The 21,167-nt window shown below is 47.5% G+C and overlaps 1 protein-coding gene across 4 annotated transcripts in view; it reads right to left on the bottom strand.

Moving 5' to 3' along the window:
• The window catches only part of LOC138549941 (rho GTPase-activating protein gacN-like), a 308,520-nt gene that overhangs the window by 216,987 nt on the left and 70,366 nt on the right, over nt 1–21,167 (bottom strand). For 3 of the 4 annotated variants that reach the window (XM_069642373.1, XM_069642374.1, XM_069642375.1), the window contains one exon: nt 15,563–15,712. The exons of the other annotated variant lie outside the window; for it this stretch is intronic. In XM_069642373.1, the coding sequence (XP_069498474.1) occupies nt 15,563–15,712 (150 nt within the window). The remainder of the gene's footprint in view (nt 1–15,562; nt 15,713–21,167) is intronic. 4 annotated transcript variants of the gene reach the window in all.

Below are 21,167 nucleotides of genomic sequence, written 5' to 3'. Positions count from 1 at the left end.
AACTTCCTAAGTGCCTGACACAGTAGATCACGGGGACACTATCAAACGCAGTCTTCAGAGCTATGAAGACTGCATAAAAATTTACTTTTTTCAGGTCAGCGTAACTTTGGGGAATTAGGGAGAGCCGAAAACTCTGGTCGATGGTACTCATTCCTGACTGGAACCCTGGTTGTAGGTGAATGATTATACAATTTGAGTCAACCCACGACTGGAAGTGGTTCAATATAACTTTGGCAAAAGGTTTGCCTGCTGTGGCCAGTAAGGGAATCGGGCAGTAATTGCTTGGCAAATCCCTGCACCCCCTTTTTATGAATTGCAATGATAATCACCTGGCGGCAGGAGGAGGGGATAATATTAGATCTTAGCACAGCATTGAAGCGTCGACATAAAACTGGAGCCCACACTAAAGGCTCATCCTTATGTACGTCAGCGGAGACTGGGGCTTTCTGTGGCCTTAGCAAACCCTCTATAACTTTGGTTAATGAGAGGGGGAAATCCCCAGGGTCACTACCAAACCATCTTCGCCATTTAGGACAGAAAGGGAGTGATCGATGGCTATAGCCTGGGGGGCCTTATACAAACCGCTAAAATGGTCCCACCATAAGTCAGGTCCAATGCTACAATGCAGTGTTTAAGCACCATTCACTTCCTACCCAGACACGATTTTCCAGAATGTGGAGGAGTCACCCCTTTTCGCAGCATCCAATAATTTATCCCAGTTTGCTTGTTCAAAGGACCTTTCATTGTTCCTAATCATTGACTTATAATTAGCTTGAAGTACCCACAGCCACAGCTTTTCAACGGCTGTACCATCCGCAAGGCAGGCCATTCATTCCCTTTTAGACACCCTACAATCTGCATTAAACCAACCTTCTTTTCAGATCACTGAGTTCTTCTTTTTGCTGATCGTACTGGTCAGAAAGGGGGAAAAAGAATCGACCAAACTATTGAACATACTTAATATAAGCCAATCAGAGCTTGATGTGCCACATATAGTCTCGATATTAGAAACCTCAACTTTGTAAATTAGTTACCTTTTCTTTAACAAATCACTTCTAAGAAATCAATCTTGGCCCACTGGACCGTAAGTTGGGCATGGCCTGAAACCACGCTATCGCAAGATTTAAGTGCCGCAGCCTTGCGCTTTGCAAACTCCTGCATGTTTTTAAGTCTAAGACTTCAAAAGCTTCAACTAGGCCGCAATCTTGGCAAGGATTAGGACATAATCAATAAGGGATGAGCCATAATCGCCAGCATAAGTTTTCTTAGCCGGTAGATCAGGAGTTATACGGCCATTGCAGGCCCTTCGAATTTAAATCATATAAAATCTGAGCTGTATCAACAGCATTTTTATGAGTTTGATGGAGTTGGTCAGCCACAAGAGATGGGATCTTCCAAGCACAATCGTGGTTGTCCCGTACCTCATTTAGCATTCTCAGAGGCTAAAATTCAACCAAAATGTGATGGTGTACATGATGCTGATGCGCCCAGCGTTGAATTAACTAAGATATTGCTTTGCTTGGTTTTCACAATTAGATGTTGGAGCTCAAGTAACCAGTCTCGTCGGCTTGTATATCCCAGTAGTTAAGGCTTGAGTTGACCCATGTGAGCAATCCTCCTTTTGGGCTACCCTTTGGGCCCTTCTGGGCTGGTTCGCCAGAAGCTCTGGCTTAGGGAGATTTATCATTTGTATGCTTCATCCCCCTCTCCTAGTGAGACCCACAGCACTTTTTGCTGGACTTCTTGACCTTTTTCTTTAATCCTGAATAAGTAAGTAACCAGAGAAGAAGATGACCAGAGACGCCTGCAGACCCTTTGAAACACAGTGAAGCGACCACTGCGATCCTGACCCGGTTTTTTGTGCGACAGAGATGCTCCGAAGAGGACACCTTCCCTTTGACTGGTGGGAACAACCAGTTCCAAAACGAACTTTGATTTGAGCCATCTCCCGAGGCCCTTTGAGTTTCCAGCTCTGCGGAACCCCAATACCCAGAGAACTGCTGCCCATTTCGAGTGCGTCGTTGTGGAGAGGTCGAATTCGTCCAAGTCTTTGCTAAGCCCTCAAGGACACAATTCAACTCGTCCAGACCCCTTCAGCAGAGGGTGGGACTGCAGGAACTGAAGAAGATTGACCGGGAGAATTGTGCCCTTTGTTGGTGCTGCATAAAAGGCAATAAAACCGCAGAGTGACCAGGGAAATTGATAAAAGCCTCCTTCGAGACTGCTGCTGAGAGATCCCTTCCATTGTCCCGCCTTTCATTATCAGACTAAGGATGCCAGAGTTCGGGTCCAGCGCCGACACATCGAGTAGAATCCAGTCACAATCTTTTCTTCTAACCTAAGGTACTGTGGGGAGAAAGGTAGTGCTTACATTGATCCATGCAGTCGCCCCAGAGCGTTGGAGTCAACGTAGAGGTGTCCAGGGTACCCCCTCTTACCTTCAACTCAAGCCACTGCTTGTGCCCCTTTAGCGATTCTTTAACAGGCTCTCTGACATTGGTTTAATCTCGTTACATTCTAAAGACTAGAGATTATAAAGTATCCACAGGATACTTGTTAAGACATTAAGCCCTCTCCAAACTGCCTTTAGCTAGGGTTGTGTTTTGGGATGTTTTGCTTTGGGGATCTACCAACCATTGCGATAGCTTAATAAAGTCTTACCTCCGAGTGGGACTCCACTAACACTCTGTATCTCTGGTACTCAACCAAATCCAAGGACCAAGACTCTTGGAAACATACCAGATCGAAACCCTGAACAAAGCTGCAACAATCTGTGTCGATTACGCGTTTCCCTACCCCACCAATATTGCACACCAGCATAATACATGCTGGGTGGTTGCCCACGTGGGAAATCTCAGGAGGAATCAGGAGTCAATCCACCTCATCCAAGTCCTCATCCGATAGTCTTCTGACCTCAATCGCACTAGGGTTAGATAGTTTTGTACCCTAGGGATACCCATGAAAGTTTGCATATGGGGTCTCATGGAGGTCTTCGAACCACGGGGTGGATAAGACCGACACTCAATTGTTAATAGCCCATCCACAAGATAAGCATTCTTCAACACAATTTTTAAAATCACTATTACTATTAGGCATTGCCCCTCGCACACAATACAGAAGAATGCCATCATGTATAAAGGAAATACTCCCTTGTGTGATGAATCCGATGTATGCACATGTTGGGTGTCCGGTCAAAGGTTTGAATCCAAAAGGATCGAATGCCATAGGGTCGAGTCAATAGGACCTAAAACAAAAGGGTCACATTTTTTTTTTAATTTCTTTTTTTTGGGGGGGGTTTCCGTATAGGAAAAAAATGTTTTTCTTACCACAAAAAAGGGGGCTTGGAGGGGGGCCCCGCCCAAAAAATCGACCCTTTTGTTTTCGGTCCTTTTGATTCGACCCTTTTGTCATTCAATCCTTTTCATTCGAACCTTTGACCTATAACCCACTTGTTGGTCAGTGCCTCCTCTTCTCAAAGCAGCCCCTAGCCAGTCTTGTTGTGCATGCAAACAAACCACTCACCCCCTTGCACTGGGGTTCCTCCCTAGTAATGGACAACATTGTACTTCCTCTGGGGACATAGGATGCACTTGTCATAGGAACGTAAAGTGAGGTATCATCTTTAAGCACAGGAGGTGGGGATGTCAGTAGTTCGCCACCCCCTGTGAATCTACTCCATTTGAATCGGCTTCATCCTCTAAAATGGCAAACCGGTTGGACAAAGCAATATCAGGGGCAACAATAGAATGGGCAATAGAAATAAGATTAGGCGGGTGAGCAGAGTTGGTTGAAGAGGTTAGTACGCCACCTTCTCGCAGTTTGGCCACAGTTTGCGTCAGATCACGGAGATCTAATGACTTAGATAAACTAGACAAAAAACTATCCTAAGGGATATGTACTTTGATGACCCTGCGTGCTTATGACCCACCACACCTCCTTGTCCCCGCTATAGGCACAGGGATCTTAAAATTCCTCCCCCCCCCAACCCGCCATTTTCCCTACAACTAATACATACTAGTCTAGCAGGGATACCAGGTGGTTAATATTTTTATTTTTTTACAAACTTTATTTCTCAAGAGCTCAAGTTACAGACATACATATGGGAGCAGTATACAATATCCTTGTCCTCGTTCTTTCTGTCAGTTCCCATCCCTGTTTATAAAGGCACATGAGTTCACCAGTTATAACTCTCTCTCTCCCCCCCTACCCCCCTTTCACCATTGTAACTTTACAGCATTTGGATAAAGCCAAGTGTCTTTGCTCAACACATTTGAATGTACTGCGGACCAGACCATCCTCCCGGGGCTTACATTGTTATAGAATTGAGAACTTGCGGAGAAGCCTGGGTTTAAAGTACATTTGTTCCCTGTCCTCCATAAATTCATAAAACAGCATCCAAGTGTTCAGGTATTTCGAATAATAGCCGTATGCCAGTGCAGTCACCTTTTCCATAGCCATCCCTCCCCACAGTCTCACCCACCACATGGCCATCACCGGTCCTTGTTTATTTTTCCACGCCTGTGCCAGATAAATTCTGGCCACACTCAGCATGTGGGTGATGAGGCTAGCCCTATTCCCTGTATTTGCAGAACTTCCTTCCACTGCCTCCCCCAGCAAAACCCCTGTTGGGTCGAGAGTCAGCTGTACACCCACCAGCTCTTTGATATGGCTCAGAATTTCCTTCCAGTACGTCCCCGCCACTGGGCAGGCCCACCACATATGGATTAAGTCACCGGGTTGCCCACAGTCCCTCCAGCATGTTGGGGGGTATTTTGGATTGATGGAGTGCATTCGTTGTGGTGTCATGTACCACCCCAGACAGATTTTCGAAGCCGCCTCTTTAAATGAGACACATTATGAGCTTTTTGTGGCTCGGCGCCATATTTGGATCCTTGTTTCCCCCGATATTGGTTTCCCTACATCTAGCTCCCCTTTCTGCATGTATGATAGAGTTTCTTCCGGATCCGCCCCACACATCAGCCGGTAGTCTAGACACCCCTTTCTACGGTATCCCCTCTTTTACTGTGAGTTCCAGCCCTATTGGGCCCCGAGTTGCCCCCTCCCGTACCTTTGTGTTCATGATCCAATGTCTAATTTGGATGTAGCGGAAGCGTTCCCTTTCGGGCGCTTGGAATTTATCCTTGCATCCTTCGAATGTTAAGGGTATCCCCTCTATGTAAAATTCCCTGAGTGTCAGTGGTTGCCCTCCTCCCCAATATGTCCAAAAGTTATGTTTGATTTCCCGGTGCGAAGTCAGAGTTATGGGCCATTGGTGTGAGAGGGCCTCCCCCTATTTTTGTCCCTTTTCCCCATAGCGTCTTATCCCAGTACCATAGGGTGGCCTTAGCTGTTTCCAATAGTGTACCTCCTTTACCTCTGTACCTTGCTGTTAGGAATCCCAGACTATCTAGGGGGGGGGTCTTAGTTGCCTCCCTTTCGAGGGTTGCCCATCGGTTTTGGTTTTCTCTGGGCACCCATTGCAACATCAGCGCCATCTGAGCTGCCCATAGATAGCTGCAGAATTCTGTTAACCCCAACCCCCTAGTGCTTGTGGCCATAACAGAACTTTCCTGGTACCCCGGGCTTTTTCCAGATGAAGGACATAACTTCCTTTTGTACGTTTCTAATTGCTGGGCCTGGAATACGTATTGGGAGAGCTCCCATCACGTATAGGAACCTGGGGAGGAGGGACGTCTTGACTGCTGTTATGCATGCGAGCCAGGATAGCTCCTGCCTATCCCATCTTTTAAGATCCTCTATCAGAGTTTTCAGCGGGTCTGGAGCGTTTGCCCCATATAGCCTCCCATACGTGGATGTTATGTGTATTCCTAGGTATTTTATAGATCTTCATTCCCATTTCAGTGGGTAGCATCTTTCCCATTCTGACACTTGCTCTGGGTCCTCAGTAATGTTGAGTGCCTTGGATTTAGGGTAGTTAATATGGAACCCGGAGACCTTTGCAAACCTATCCAGCAGCAGGGGGTGAGTGTGAGGTGTCCTTCAAAAACATGAGGATGTCATCTGCATAGAGGGCTATTTTCTGGGACCCGCTGGTGCCTGCTTCCACCCCTCGGATTCCCTGTTCATCACAAGCCCTCTGCGCCAGGGGGTTCCATAGCCATGGCGAAGATCAGTGGTGACAGTGGACACCCCTGCCTCGTACACTTGCGGATCGGGATACTGTTTGTGAGTTGCCCATTAATCATTAGCCGTGTGGTTGGGTTCCCATAATTAGCTAAGGTCATACGGGTGAAGATCGGCCCCCACCCACATTTTTCAAGTGTCAGTTGCAGGAAGACCCAATTTAGGCTATCAAAGGCTCTAGAAGCGTCCAGAGCCAGCACCGAGAACCGCTGGCCTGTCATCCGCCCCCATTCGATGGCATCTATGGCTCCACGATTGTTGTCGTAAGTGTGCCGCCCTTTCACAAAACCTGCCTGATCCGGGTGGATGTTTGCTAACCTCTGGGCCAAGATAGTGGAATAGATTTTAGCATCCCCATTCAGTAATGAGATAGGGCGGTAACTTGTGCATTCTGATGGATCTCTATCCGGCTTTAGCAGAAGAGCAGTGGTGGCTGGGCCCATGTCCCCAGAGGTTCACCCGTGTCTCGTATGTGATTAAAAGGGTTTGTTAAGGGTCCCACCAAGATGGTCTTAAATGTTTTAGAATATGCATTACATAGTTTGTCTGAGCCTGGGGATTTGTGTCCTTTCAGAGTGCTTATAACCTCCCCTACCTCTTCCTCCTATACGGGCACTTCTAACAATTGTCTGTCTGATTCTGTGATTTGTGGTAAGGCCACTTGTCCCAAAAACACTACCTGTGCTTCCCTCTCTAGGTCCTCCCCCTTCAGGTTACTTGTGTAGCATGAATACATGATTTCGGCTATCTCTTTTTCCCCCCTCATTATGTCGCCTCCCTGATTTCTAAGTTGGGTGATGTGGTTGCTGGTTTTCTGCTTTCTTAATTTGGCCGCAAGGAATCGGTTAGCTATGTCCCCATTTATATAGTAGGATTGTTTCGTTTGTAGGAGGAGTTGTGCGGCTTCATCAGCCAGATGTGTCTCTAGGGCCGCCCTAGCTTTTTTAAGTTCCCGCCAAGCCTTCTATGATCCTTTATCTTTATAGTGTGCCTCAGCCGTCCCTATTTCGGCCTCCAGTTCCCGCCTCACTTTCGCTATACTTTTCACGTAGTTTGATGTGTGTGCAATGAACTCGCCCCGTACCCCTGCTTTGCTAGCATCCCAGATAGTTCCCCAGTCGATCCCCTGTGTGACAATTTCTTGAAAGTAATTTCTCAGGGCCGAATCTATGTCCGCTCTAAGAGCTTGGTCTTTTGGGATTATTTAGTTTAGACACCATGGCTTTCGAGTCTGCGGCAGTTGGGTTATCGGCTCCATCTTTAGAGAGACCTGTGCATGGTCTGATAAACAACGAACCCCGGTATCCAACCCTGTGATTTGTGGGACCATGGACTCTGAGATAAGTATCATGTCGATCCGTGAGAAGCCCTTGTGTGCGGCTGAATAATGAGTATAGGATCTTTCGTGTGAGCAGAAAGAACCACCAAGTTTCTATTAGCTGTAGTTACCTAAGGAATCGGGCCAGGCCTTGTCTGTATATGTTGTTATTAGGGGTGGCTGGGAGGGTTTTGTCCATTGAGGCATCCATTACACCATTGAAATCGCCTCCTATCATGACCTGCCCCACCACCCAATCTGCGATTTTGGGCAGCAGCCCTAGCAAGAACCAGTCTTGTATTTCATTGGGGGAGTAACTTGCCACCAGGGTGACCTGTTGGACCATCAGTAACCCCCCAACACCAGGTAACGGCCCTCTGGGTCCCTTTTTATGAACTGCTTCTCAAAGCGAATTCCTTTGGCCAGCAGTATGCACACTCCCCTTTTTTTGGTCCCGCTTGAGGCTAGGTATTGTGAGGCTCTATGCATTAGTCTGTGCTCGTCCTCAGGGATCAAGTGTGTTTCTTGTACCCACTCCACTGAGGCCTGAAGATCAGAGAGCCTTTTCATGATTGATTTCCTTTTTATTGGAGAATGAAGCCCCTGGACAGTTAGTGTCACAAATGTTAGGTCAGCCATTGGTGGGATGTAGTCCGCCCACCTGATTGTCCCGCCTATGTTGTGCAGAACATCAATCCAAATGCTATGTTCCTTTGTGCACCCCCCAACTCCCCAACTTACAACAACCCCTTGAACTTCACCAATAACTCTCACCATGGCTACACCACAGTGAATCACCGGGTTTGTTTTCCCCCCGGGAATTTTAGGAACTGATCGCCCCCGCCGGCACCCACCCCTCCCACTCGTATCTTCTGAAGCGGTTACATTTCTACCATCCGCCGTGGTGGCTTGCACTATGAGAGTGAGTAACCCCCTCGGTCCCTAGCCCTCCAGATTCCCAAGCGGATCCCCTCTTGCTTTCAGATCTACTATTCATGTGGGATCAATAGTTTTGGGCCCTTTGTTGCAACCTCTCAGATGGGGCCGCACTGGCTTCCATTGCTCCCTCTCCGGTCTGTCTTCTCTTTCGGTGCATCCAGGTGGGATTCTTTCTTTGTCGTTGCCTTCGATCCTATCGTCCTCCCTCATGTCGTCGTCAATGTCCTCTTCCTTAGTGATTGTGTATCGCTGTCCTTTCTCAGCTAGTTCGTAATGACCCTCAGACATTTCATCTTTGTGAGGGTAGCTTGGGTTAAATCTTGTCATAGCTTGATGGGTGTAGATCGGAAGCTTATGGGTTCCTTTTTCACGAGCAGCCTGCATAATGTCTTCCTTCAGTTGGAATAAGTGTATCTGGGTCAGCACGTCCGGGGTCAGATTTTTGTTGAGCTGAAATGTGGAGTAAACCCTGTGCGTCCGGTCCAATACAATGTCTCTTCCATCCGCCGTGCCCAGGATCTGCAGGAACAGGTCTACTACATATTGTTGCAGGTCAGTGTCTGCCACAGACTTCGGGATCCCCCGGATCCGTATGTTCTTTCACCTAGATCTGTTCTCGGCGTCTTCCTGTTTGCTCTGGACACGGTCCATTTGTCGTTCGAGTTCTTGTACCCTTCTGGCCATTTCATCTTGCTCCTGCCCTTGTTCTGCTATCGTGGTCTCCACCTCGTCGACCTTTTTCTCTACAGCCATGACCCCTTTGTTAAGGTCCGCGATGGATTTAGCTAGGTCGGAGGCGCTGTCTTTAATCCCTTTTCAGCTCCTGCAGCATTCCCAGCAGGTCCGACTTTCGTATAAGTGGGCCATCAGACTCTCTTGACCCCTCTGGAGGAGGGGAGTGTATTTGGACCGTCAACTGCAGCTGGTTGCGTTTGTGGGTCTCTGCAGATTGAATCAGGGCTTTAATATCCCCAGACGCTGAACTTTTCGCTTTTGTTGCCCGTTTGGCCATTTTGTCTGTGCAGGGGACATGGAGTGCTCCCGATTGCTATTCCAGTATTGGGCAGCGCCATTATTGTCCCTTTATTGCCTATGCTGAGCTGGCTGCACCCTGGATGTTGTGGGTCCTCTGCCAGTCTGCACTAATGATGATGTCGCCCTTGTTCCAATGTGGTGTTACTTCTGTGTTATGTACGCTCCTAGAGACAAGCGTGTGTGATCCAGGAACTGCTGGCCTTCAATTGAGCCCTGCCTATTGCTCAACACTGATTCTCTATAGGTACTGTCCTGCAGGGTAGCGGACATCTGCAAGAGCTCCCTGTCCGTCTTGCCGTGATCGTGGTAATATTTGCCTAGCCACCTCTGCCGGGCTTCGGGGGTTGCCTTTGCTAGTTTTGTCCTCTAAGGAGTGTTCAATTGCTCAGGAGCATGCCATGATATTTCCTCGCCACATTGGGTGCTTGAGCTCATGTGGCGATCAGTGAGCCCTTCCTTTACTGCTTGTCTTGGTATGACATGGTCCCCAACCATGTTTATGGACCTTCTGGGGGATGCCTTAGTTTGCTAGCTAGCAGGTGTCTGCCAGAGCTCCCTGTCTACCTTGCCGTGACAGTGAGAGCGTTTGCCTAGCCACCGCTAAAGGGCCTCGGGGTTGCCCTTGATTATTTTTAGCTCCCTTAGGAGAGTTCCATTGCTCAGTGGCATGCCCTGGTATTTCTTCCCCACCTAGGGCACTTGAGAACATGTTGTGATCTGTGAGCTTTTCATTTGCTGCTTATCTCGTGTTCCCCAGCCACTTTCGCAGACTTAATGTGTACAGTTTTAATTTGCTGGGTGATTCCAGGGTAGCTCAGAGCTGCCCTCGCTAGCTCAGCCCTTCCCCGCACATCCTTCGCGGCATACCGGCTGGGGCACGGGTGATCTTAACAGTCTGCTTTTCAGATGTTTAGCTTTGCTGCTGCGTATTATTTTATCCCTGCCGCCATAAGCACCTCCTTACTGGGCTCGTCATGTGCGAGTTCCGACTGCGGTCTGGTCTCCGGTTTCTTGTCCTGAGGCTTCCTGCCCTCACGGCCGGGAGAAGGGCTTCATGTCGCAACGACTTTGCCTGCGTTCTGCGAGACGAGGCACTCCGCAGCCGACAATTGGTAGCTCGCAGCGGGGCACTTCCCTCGACTTCAGGGCCACGTCAGATTGCCCACTCCTCGGCTCTCTTCATATTTATATATTTATATTTATTTATATTTATCCAAGGGCAGTCCAACGTCTCCCACGACTCTGACACCAGTCCTGTCCGCCATCTTGGCAGGGGTCCGCTGTGCTCCCACTGTTCCTTTCATAACTCCTCCGTGGGAGCTCCGCCACCTTTCAATTTCATACAGCTGACTCCCCAGGCATTCTGACACCCGTGGAGCTTTCTTTCTGGCTGTCAGGCAGGGATGTCAGTTGCGACCCCTGAGTTCTCCCTTGCTACCCTGCTAACCCTAAAAAAAAAAAAAGATTTCCAATCTTTTTTTTTTTAAACTTCTTTTTTTTTTTTTATGTAAACTCATGGGCTGTGGCCAGTGTCATGTGGCTCTTTATTTTTGGAGAGGCTGACTTTTTGGTCGGGCCTCTTAAAAAAAACAGGGTTCCACAAGTGAATGACTTTGAGCAGTGACGCGAAATAAGAAAGAATAGGAATAGCACATCATTTGTCTTTCTGGAATTCTATCCAATAATTGCTAGACTCATAGAGGTTTATTTCCAGGCACACTTCAGGTGGTGAGTCACTGATTTAGCCTGTTCTTAAAACACCTCAACTCAGCCTTTCACCCTTCTGAGGTCGATTAATGAGTACCAACACAACAATTATTATTATTAAATCAGTTTCTAATGCACTGGATGTGCAATTGGACTTGGTCCCCCTATAATCCTTGCCCCTATTTCTGTTCTTGCCTTAGCCCACAACTTCGATGCCATATTAAGAGCTCCTTAACCTCAGTGATGAGCACATTCATTTCAATCCGACTCAAAGATCTTGAAAACCTTCATTCGGACCTTTCCTCGAGGAGATGGACATGGAAGCATTCGTCTTGGCCATTCTCACAGCGGGCAACTTGGAGAAAAATATTGGCTAACAAAACAAAACAACACAGAAATTGGCAGATTAAAAGATTCAATCAATTCCCCGTAGCTGGACAAAATCGTGTGAAAAGAATAAAATAAATAACCACACAGCTAACAACTATTCACTAATAATGCGCAAACGGCAAAGAATGCCAGTTGGGGCCCACTGTTAGCATAAAGCAAAACCTTGGGGAATGTTGTCCGTCTCCCTATCCCCGCTTGTAACCATTGTTGGAAATCCAACCCTGTTCACTGCAGTTGTATACAATTGGGTGCAAGAGTTACTTGGAAACTCCTGCACAGCTGGGCTTCAGTATACATAAATCTTTAAATGAGTCCAGCAACACCAGGAATAAAGTCGATTTTCACCTGATTAGCCTGCAGCCAATGTCCCGAACAACTCAGCAGAACCGCTGCACCAGGGACAGTATAAACAGACCAGAAAGCTTGGGACACCCAAAGCGCGAACACCCTGCCAGTGCAAATACCCACGCCCTTGACCACAGCGGGTTTCACCACTGCGGGTTGATGGAGTGGGTTATGTAGGGAAAGGCACTGCATGCCTAAAATGACAACAGGTGTCAGCCCCAGCACAGGTGAAAAGTAAATGCAGCCGGCATACTGCGAGCGCAAACACCTGTACCGTTGAGCCCAGGGGGCTTGCCTAACAAGAAAATAGGGGTAGACCAGATGAGCTGAAGGGGCGGTCATAAGCCTTTCTAAACCAGCTGTACAAGAACACAAGGGCACACTTCACAAAAGCATTCAAGGTCCAGATGGGGGCAGAGTTTGGAGGACCCAGGTTATCCCACAGGATTTGACTGCTGGGTAAGCAGCAACTGTAATCGTGGGGCCATGTCTGTAGTTCTAGTGTATGGCCTAAGATTAGCATTTTGCCAAATATACCAATTTCTGATTTTGAATGCTTGCTTCAGTAATGTAGAGGCAAAACTAAATTACAGAGCTTTGGAAACAAGAAGCAAAAGGCTCCCATTTGCCTTCACCTTGAGATAGTAAACTGCTCAAGGGCATAACTTGGCCAGTTTTTCCAAATTCTTGTTATTTGATTGTTTCAATATTTTCAGGCTGAAATATGCCATTGTTAACACATTTTTGCAAGATACATTTATCTTTTACATGGTTAAACCATTAAGAGGCACCATGATGTAGTTTTGTTAGGTAAGCCTTTCACCTTTCCCTGTGCTGGTAAAACACTGAGCTTATAGTGGTACTGAGTTTCTGCAAAGTGCATGAAGATAACTTATGCTGCCCGTTGTACTTCTTTGGCCAGGATAAGTGGATCCATCAAAGCACAGAGGAAGTGTGAGAGGAATCATTGCAAGGGCATATAAAAGGCTTTACCTGTACATTTTTATACATGACACTCTTGAATGCTTTCAGGTTGTTCGCCCACGAAGTGCACTCCAAGCACAGTTGTTGCAGTGAAACAGAGCCTTATTCTAGTGTCCCGTGATTCTGCTTGGAATCCTGTTGTGCCATAGGACTAAAGTATTGAGGAGTAGTTGTACAAACTACTGGAAGTCCTTTCTCTCTGTACCCCACCATTTCCTGAAGAGGAGCAGGATATAAAAAGGAACCAGTGTTGCAAAGTGTCCGCTAAGTGAACTCCAAGTGCAGTTGTTACAGTTGACGCAGGGGGCCTGGACCTAGCAGTGGAGTACGTTCCAACCCGAAAATGTCATCTTATACTCTCAGAAGAAAGGCAGTATTGCAAAAGAGGGAGAACCTACCGGGTGTGTTATCAGCTTCTGAAGAAATATCTCGGTTGGATTAGACAGTCCGCAGACTGAGCCGCAGTAAATCAATATGCACCAAAACTCGGGGAGCTCTTAAAATTACAAACAACTTCTCTAAAGCTACTTGTAGCCATCAGGGGCGGTCAGTATGACTGTTCCCTCAGGTACAGGTGCTGTCTTGGTCGAGGGCACGTTCGCAGGCGGGGACCCATCTACTCTCAATTACCTGGACCGTATTTCGCCCACCGGGGCATGCTTGATATCGGAATTGACCACTACGGCTTACCCGGCTGCACTGGATCTTTACATCCGTAGCCATGCAGATTCCTGTTAAAACGGTCCAGTTTTTCATGGCAAATCTAACAGACAGTATTCTAAAAGCGGATACCAAATCTGACAACAATGTCCCTTTATCACTGACCTCCTCGATTGCACACTACTCTCTCACCTAACTCAATTGAAAAATCCCTGACCTTTTCAGACTATCACACTCTTTAAAAGAGTCCATAACCAACAAGGAGGACCTTAATTTAAGGAACTCAACTTATAACATTCCCCCTGACATAGCCGCTGGGTCACCCATATCTGCCTTAAACCTTGTGTTGGGCTGGTAAGGGTGTACGAGAATATCAACTATGACATGAGGGACGTCAAAACACAGTTGAAAACCATAAGCGCCAAATGAGATTCATGAAAAGCTTAATCAATGCACAAACATCTGAGACATGGAGCACAAAACATCAGTCTGGACTGGATCCTAGCCCTGGACCTAAATGTCCTGCCCAACTCCACATGTTAACTCAGGAATTTACATTTCTGGTCATGAAATTCGACATGTGTCGATGACCTACCAAACAACTGACCTCCGGACGGCCCTGAATTCGTCCCTGATCAGGTTCCATTCGGAAGATGACGTATTGACCCATGGGTCTATGAGCCTTGAAATGAATGGCGCTAAGACAGGGTTTGATAATGAAGTGGTGACTCGTACCAAAGCCTCCTCACCGCCCACAATGGCTTTCCCCATACCAAATAAACTCCCAGAAAATCGTGGTTCTGGGAAATGTTTGCGAAATTTATGGAAACAGCTCACAAACACCTATTCTGTGGATGGCAATGTGGAGAAACTGAATCAGTGTTCTACAACAAATAACAAAAAAAGTAGGTGAAAAAAGGATCCTTGTCACAAACAGAGATAGGACTTCTTCTCCAAATCAGCAGAGGGGAATATTTGAACTTTTTTGCAAAGGGTTGATATCTGTGATGAATCCTATGGATCCCTCACTAAACCCCTGCCTAAAATCTCCTCCCAGGTGTCCAGGGAAAGGCAGACACTTTCTGATCCTGACCTTGGTGGCGGTATTCTGCAGGAGGAACACCTGTGAGGAGAAAAGGCCCAGGGAGAGAGAGTGGAATCCGGGGGATGAGACAGGGTATGCGTCTTCCTCTGAGGAGGATGGCTCTACAATACCCAAGTATATAATGGCTTGTTGTAATTACCATCTTGCTGGTCCACAACGTATCCATATAAATAGGGGTGAACTCAATCATACACTCCTGGGACTGAGAAATCAAAATCCTTCTAAAGGTCAGGAGATTTCTAAAACTGAAACACTCCTTAACACCAAAAGGGTCAGTGAAAGGAAATTTGAACATCAGCGTAAAATAATTGCCTTCCCCTGTACAACTAAAGCCAATGACTAACTCTACTGATGTCCATTTTAAAAAATGTATACAAAATAAATTGAGGTTCAAAAGTAAAAACAGAAATGCAAAACTCTTATTTTATTGTTGGGGCTCAAGTCCCATAATTCCCTACGTACTGGGACAAAGAAGAGGGAGGAAGAGGCACAATGTTGTAGGAGTGGTCGTTCATTAGAGCAGATGGCTCGCACCCGAGGGAGACAGAGGCTTAAAAGGCCCCCTCAGGTGCAGGCCATAGAGTTGGCATTTTGGTGGAGAGTAGAAGAAGTCAGCAGAAGAAGCAGCGTCGTCTGTGCTGGCAGCCCAGGCAGAAGCTGCAGGAGCAAGACGACACTGGGACCCTTTCTGGGCAGATAACAACTGCAGGTTCTGAGAGGGTCTGTGCCTCCAGAAATCTGAAATGGAGAGTTTGCGCAACGGAAGGTGTATCGGAGGAAAGCTTTCCCCCTTGTGCCCTGATCTGCAGATGTGGCAGAGCAGGAAGAATGCAGGAAGCATGTAGGAGGCTGTCTCCGGTAGCTGGTGTGCACCAGAGTGCATCGGGAGCAGGGGACGCTCTATCTGGAAGTGGTGTGGACAAAGGCAGACTTACCAAAGTGGTTTGCTGGTTTGAGTGGAGCCACAACAGCTGAAGTCCAGTGATCAGCAAGGGAAACAGAGGTGAGCGTCTCTTCCTGTGAGTCCGCTGCTTGTTAGTGACCCGGGAGCGCTCTGTACCCAGCAACGTGGTGAAAGCAGGGACCTGGCAAGTAAATTGCACTCGTGTAGAAGCAGTATTGATAGAAAGAAGCAGTATCAGAAGGCGCGTGTGACTGAAAGCGAATCAAACGTTACTAATACATATCGCACTATTGTAAAACAGCAGCAGCAGTATTCCTTTGCAAATGGAAGTGATTCCCAAGTTCATATAAACAGCAAACCAGGTCAAAGCAGTAAAACTATCGCAAATCAAAGTCAAGTGATTGTAATTCTGAAAGTACAAGGCTGTGGAGAACCCAAGCAACTGTGGGGGCGACTTTATTAAGAGTTGGCAAGCATTACCATAGCCAAGAAAAACACAATTTAAACAATATTGCCAACAGCAGAAGGGGGTTAATGCCAAATGACAATGCATTACTTATCGTAAAAGCATTTCTGATGGTTGTATCTGCTTAGATTCACATGCTGTGCATAGGTCCGACATCCAGTGGTCACTGTGGAGTATTGCATTTTGTTTTTCGTAGTCGAAAAGGGGACGTCGACAAGGCGTGTCTGTAACACTATCCCTATAGTGACGTGCGTTGTACCCATAATCCCTCACGCGTCGAGGTCCCTCTGTTTGTATTTTTCTGCCCTGAGGGAGCCTTCTAGACGTGAGTGAGTACAGAAAAGAGAGAGATATAGAAAAGGATGTCTATGTTCCTTCCATCCGAGCGGGGAGGAAGGGTGGGCGCATGTGAATCTAAGCAGATACAACCATCAGAAATGCTTTTACGGTAAGTAATGCATTGTCTTCTGATGTTTGTTAATCTGCTTAGAATCACATGCTGTGCATAGACTAGCGAGCAGTACCCGGAGTTGGAGGTGGGTTGTGAGAAGGAACAGTAGAGAAAAGATGTCTTAATACGGCTTGTCCCACCTGGGAATCAGATCTAGAGTGGGCATCTAGACAGTAGTGTTTTGTAAAGGTGTGTACAGAACTCCAGGTTGCCGCTTTGCAGATGGACTCAAGGGGAACATTTGCAATGAATGCTATGGATGCCCCAGTGCCTCGAGTAGAGTGTGCTCTTGGCTTGAAGGGTAGTTCTCTCTTAGCAAGAGTGTAACAGAGAGTGATGCATTGTACAATCCATCTAGATATAGTGGATTTTGAAACTGCATCTCCTTCTCTTCCTGCTGCCACCAAGACAAAGAACTGATTAGTCTTTCTCAGTGGACTAGTTCTTTCCATGTAAAACATGACAGCTCTGCGCACATCAAGTGTATGCAGGCTTTTTTCTCCTAGATTTGAAGGATTTTGAAAGAACGTTGGTAGTTCTATAGACTGGTTGACATGAAATTTGGAGATGAATTTCGGTGCGAACCTTGGGTGTGTGCGTAGAACCACTTTATCCTTGTGAACTGTTACAAAGGGGTCTAAAACCGAAAGGGCCTGTAGTTCACTTACTCTCCTAATGGAGGTAATAGCGATTAGGAAAGCAGTTTTAAGAGTGAGATCTTTAAGAGTTGCCTTGTGCATGGGTTCAAAGGGTGACCCCATGAGCCTATTGAGTACCACATTTAGATCCCAGCCAGGAGCTGGGTTTGCTATTGGAGGGTGTATTTTCTTTACCCCTTCCATGAAGGCTTTGATTACTGGGATCTTCCACCACGATAGTTTGTGTTGTGAAGTGGTGTAAGCCGAAAGCGCTGCCAGGTGTACTTTAATAGAATTGAATACTAGACCCGAGTCCAGTAAATGGGTCAGGTACAGCATAATTTGTGTGGGAGAGCAGTCAACGGGGTTGATACTCTTCCCTCTACACCAGATGACAAATCTTTTCCATTTGCTAGAATAGCAGTGACAAGTGTTAGGCTTTCTGGCCTCTCTGAGGATGTCCATGCACCTCTGTGGAAGTTGTAAATGTCCAAATTCTATGACCTCAGGAGCCAGGCTGCTAAGTTCAAGGTCTGAGGGCATGGGTGCAGTGTCCTGCCCTTGTCTTGTGACAGCATGTTGTACGGGCAGAGCAGTCTCACTGGAGGAGATAGAGACATCTTCAACAAGTGAGCGAACCATGGCTGTCGGGCCCACCAGTATCATGGTAACTTGTTCCTGGTGCATCTTGTGCACTATCTTGTTGAGAAGGGGAGTCGGGGGAAAAGCGTAAACAAATTTCCCTGACCATGGAATCGATAGACCGTTCCCCTTGGACTGGTTCTGGGGGTACCTGGAGGCGTAATCTTGGCATTGAGAGTTTTCCAGAGTTGCGAACAGGTCTATTTCTGGGAAACCCCATTGTGTGAAGACGTCAAAGACGATGTCTTCTTGTAACCGCCATTCGTACTCTACGGGCAGGGGGAAGTCTCTGCTGAGTTTGTCTGCTAGCAGATTGAGTTCCCCTGGTACATGTTGTGATAGTAGGAACATGTTGTGTTTGAGAGCCCACTTCCAGATGTTCTGGGACAGCTTGAACAGTCCTGGAGAGTGAGTGCCCCCTTGCTTGTTGAGGTAGTACATGGCTGTGGTGCTGTCTGTGAGGACCATCACTGTCTTTCCTTGTAGGTGTTCCTGAAAGGCTTTCAGTGCTTTGAACACCGCTAGTAGTTCCAGCAGGTTTATATGCTTGGATGCTAAGCTCGGAGTCCACGCTCCGTGAGCAGTCTGATGGGATAGGTGAGCCCCCCCATCCTGTAAGGGATGCGTCTGTGGTTAGAGTGGCTTCCACTGCGGGTGTGGCAAAAGTTTTCCCTAATAACAGGTTTTCTTTTGTCCACCACCGTAGCGAGAGAACCAAGGCCTGCGAGACCACCACTAGATCATCCCATTGTCCGCTGGCCTGACACCACTGGCTGTTGAGCCACTCTTGCATTGGGCGCATGCGCAGGCGCGCGTGAGGTACCAAATAAATACATGACGCCATCATCCCTAGCAAGCGCATTGCTTTGCGTACCGTCACCTCTCGACCTGCCACATAATGGGGGATCTGAAACAGCATGTTTTGGACCCTCTCGTTGGAGGGGAAGACGAGGCCGTCCTTTGTTCGAATTAGAGCCCCTAGGAATTGTTTGATTTGGCTGGGGTCTAAGCTGGACTTCTTTTCGTTGATGGAGAAGCCCAGTTGGAACAAAAGGTCTACAGTCTTTTGGGTATTGGAGAAGCATGTTTCGTAAGAATCCCCAGTTATGAGCCAGTCGTCGAGGTAAGGGTATACCGGGATGGATAACCTGCGCAGGTGGGCCGCTGCCACTGCCAGTACTTTCGTGAATACCCTTGGTGCAGATGCTATCCCGAAGGGTAGTACTCTGAACTGGTAGTGTTTGTTCTCTATCTTGAACCTGAGGTATTTTCTGTGCACTGGCAACATTAAAATATGAAAGTATGCATCTTTCATGTCTAGTGTTGTCATGTAATCCCCTTGTGATAACAGTGGGATTACTTCCTGCAAGGTCACCATACGAAACTTTTGGGGTTTGACAAACTTGTTCGCTGGGCGCAGATCTAATACAGGGCGCATGGTTAAGTCCTTTTTGGGTACAAGGAAGTACACTGAATAAATACCTTCTGTTACCTGAGATAGGGGGACAGCCTCTATAGCTTCTTTTTTCAGTAGCTCTTCTACTTCTTGAAGAATGGTGAGGTGTTCCGGTGTCATGCGTCGGTTCCGTGGGGTCTGTACTTCGGGGAACCGTTGAACTCGATGCAGTATCCGTGGGCTATGGTGTATAATACCCAGCGGTCTGACGATATTCCCTCCCATGCTGAAAGGAACGATGTTAGCCGGCCCCCGACCGGTGATGCATGGGAAGGGACCCGAATCTTCGGGTCATTTGTTGGTATTGGGCGTGGAACCTTTGGGGCTGGAGCCGCGACCTCTTCCTCTGCCACGGCGTTGGCCTCTTTGACTGAACTGGGTGTTGTTACCCTGGTTAGAGGGCCAGTTGGTAGCAGAGTAAAATTGCTGTTGGTTTTGCTGCTGGCGTTTACCACGAAAGGAGCGTCTATTGCCATAGCCGCGTCCGTTAGGGGGCCTAGAAATTTGGTCAAGAGTCTTGATGGTATCAAACTCTTTCTTCGCATGTTCTAGGGCCTCATCAACTGCTTTCCCAAACAGATGTGTTTGTTCTATGGGCTTATTTATCATGGAAGCCTGGGTTTCCGGCTTAAATCCCGAATTGCGCAGCCAGACATGGCGTTTGAGAAGTATTCCCTGAACCAGGGAACGGCCAGCCGTCTCTGCGGCATCTAAGGAGTTCTTTACGATGCCCTGGTTTACAAGAGTTCCCTCTGAGATTGTAGCTAACAGGCGTGAACGCAGGGGTTCTGGTGCGTCCTCTGCTTCGCTGCGCAGCTTGCTCCACTGTGCATCTGCGTAGCTAGCTAGTAGGGAATTGTTATTTGCAATCCTAGTTGAAAAGGCGGCGGACGTCGTGATTCTCTTCCCAAGTGCATAGAGCTTTTTGCCCTCTTTGTCAGGTGGTGCCTCACTAGTGGATAGTGGTACCCCTGCTCTTTTCCTTGTATTAGTAACTACGAGGGAGTCCGGAATAGAATGGCCTCTGATGTACAAGGGGTCAGAGGACGAAGGGCTGAAGAGCTTTTCTATCCGAGGGTTGACCCCTCTGACTAAGGCAGGATTGGAAAGGCAAGGAGTTATTCTTCTCTTTATAGAAGCCAGGAGCGGAATAGACTGACTAAAAGGGGCTTTTTCTTTAATAACTTTCTCTACAAAGTCTATGTCAGGAAGAGTCTCCCATTTGTCTATTTCAAAATGCGCTGCTGCCTTGCGCAATAGTGCATTAAGTGAAGGTTGGTCATCTATGGGAGAGGTGTTTCCAATAGGTGAATCCTTGGGAGGAGAAGGGTGAAAGACATCAGGGTCTGAGTACACTGATGGGGATTGCCAAGGCTGCACTGATGGGGATTGCCAGGGCTGCGAGGTAGCTGTATCTTCTTCGAAAACTCCTGCACTAGTGTAAGGATCTTCTTCAAACCCCTCTTCCTCATGTTCTTCCTCTCCACCCAAACACTCCTCATCTTCCTGGAGGTATTGCTCCTCTTCAGTGAGGTCATATACGTCTGTAGATGGGGGAAACAGCCTAGGAATCTTGACCCTAGGGTCATCCTGGGGCCATTCTCTTGGTCTTTTGGGTGTGGGTGGGTTTTGGTTTCCCAAAAACCTTTCCATTTTCTCCATACAAGAATGGAGTCTTTCAAGGGTCTCATGGGGGACCCCTGAATAGTCTAGAGGGGGGAAATCAGTGTTGTCACCTTCAAAACGCTTAGAACGCTCCCACAACGTCGAAGAAAGGTTTCCGTCGCCCTCTGAAAAGCCCTCCGGTAGTTCAGAAGTGCCCTTAGATGAAGGGGGCAGTTCCTGGCTACTCTTGTGCTTTTTCGGCGTTTCCATAGCTTTTTGTGCGGTATTCGACGTTTGTTTCGTCGTCCGCTTACGTTTGTCTTCGGAAAAAATTCTCGCCAGGCTCTCGACAACGAGTTTGTCAGTAGAGGACTCTGG

Source organism: Ambystoma mexicanum, chromosome 1q, assembly GCF_040938575.1.
Source record: "Ambystoma mexicanum isolate Mex_15411 chromosome 1q, UKY_AmexF1_1, whole genome shotgun sequence".
Taxonomy (NCBI): Eukaryota; Metazoa; Chordata; class Amphibia; order Caudata; family Ambystomatidae; genus Ambystoma; species Ambystoma mexicanum.
Note: the sequence above shows the minus strand (reverse complement) of the source record. Positions and strands in the feature narration are given on the sequence as shown.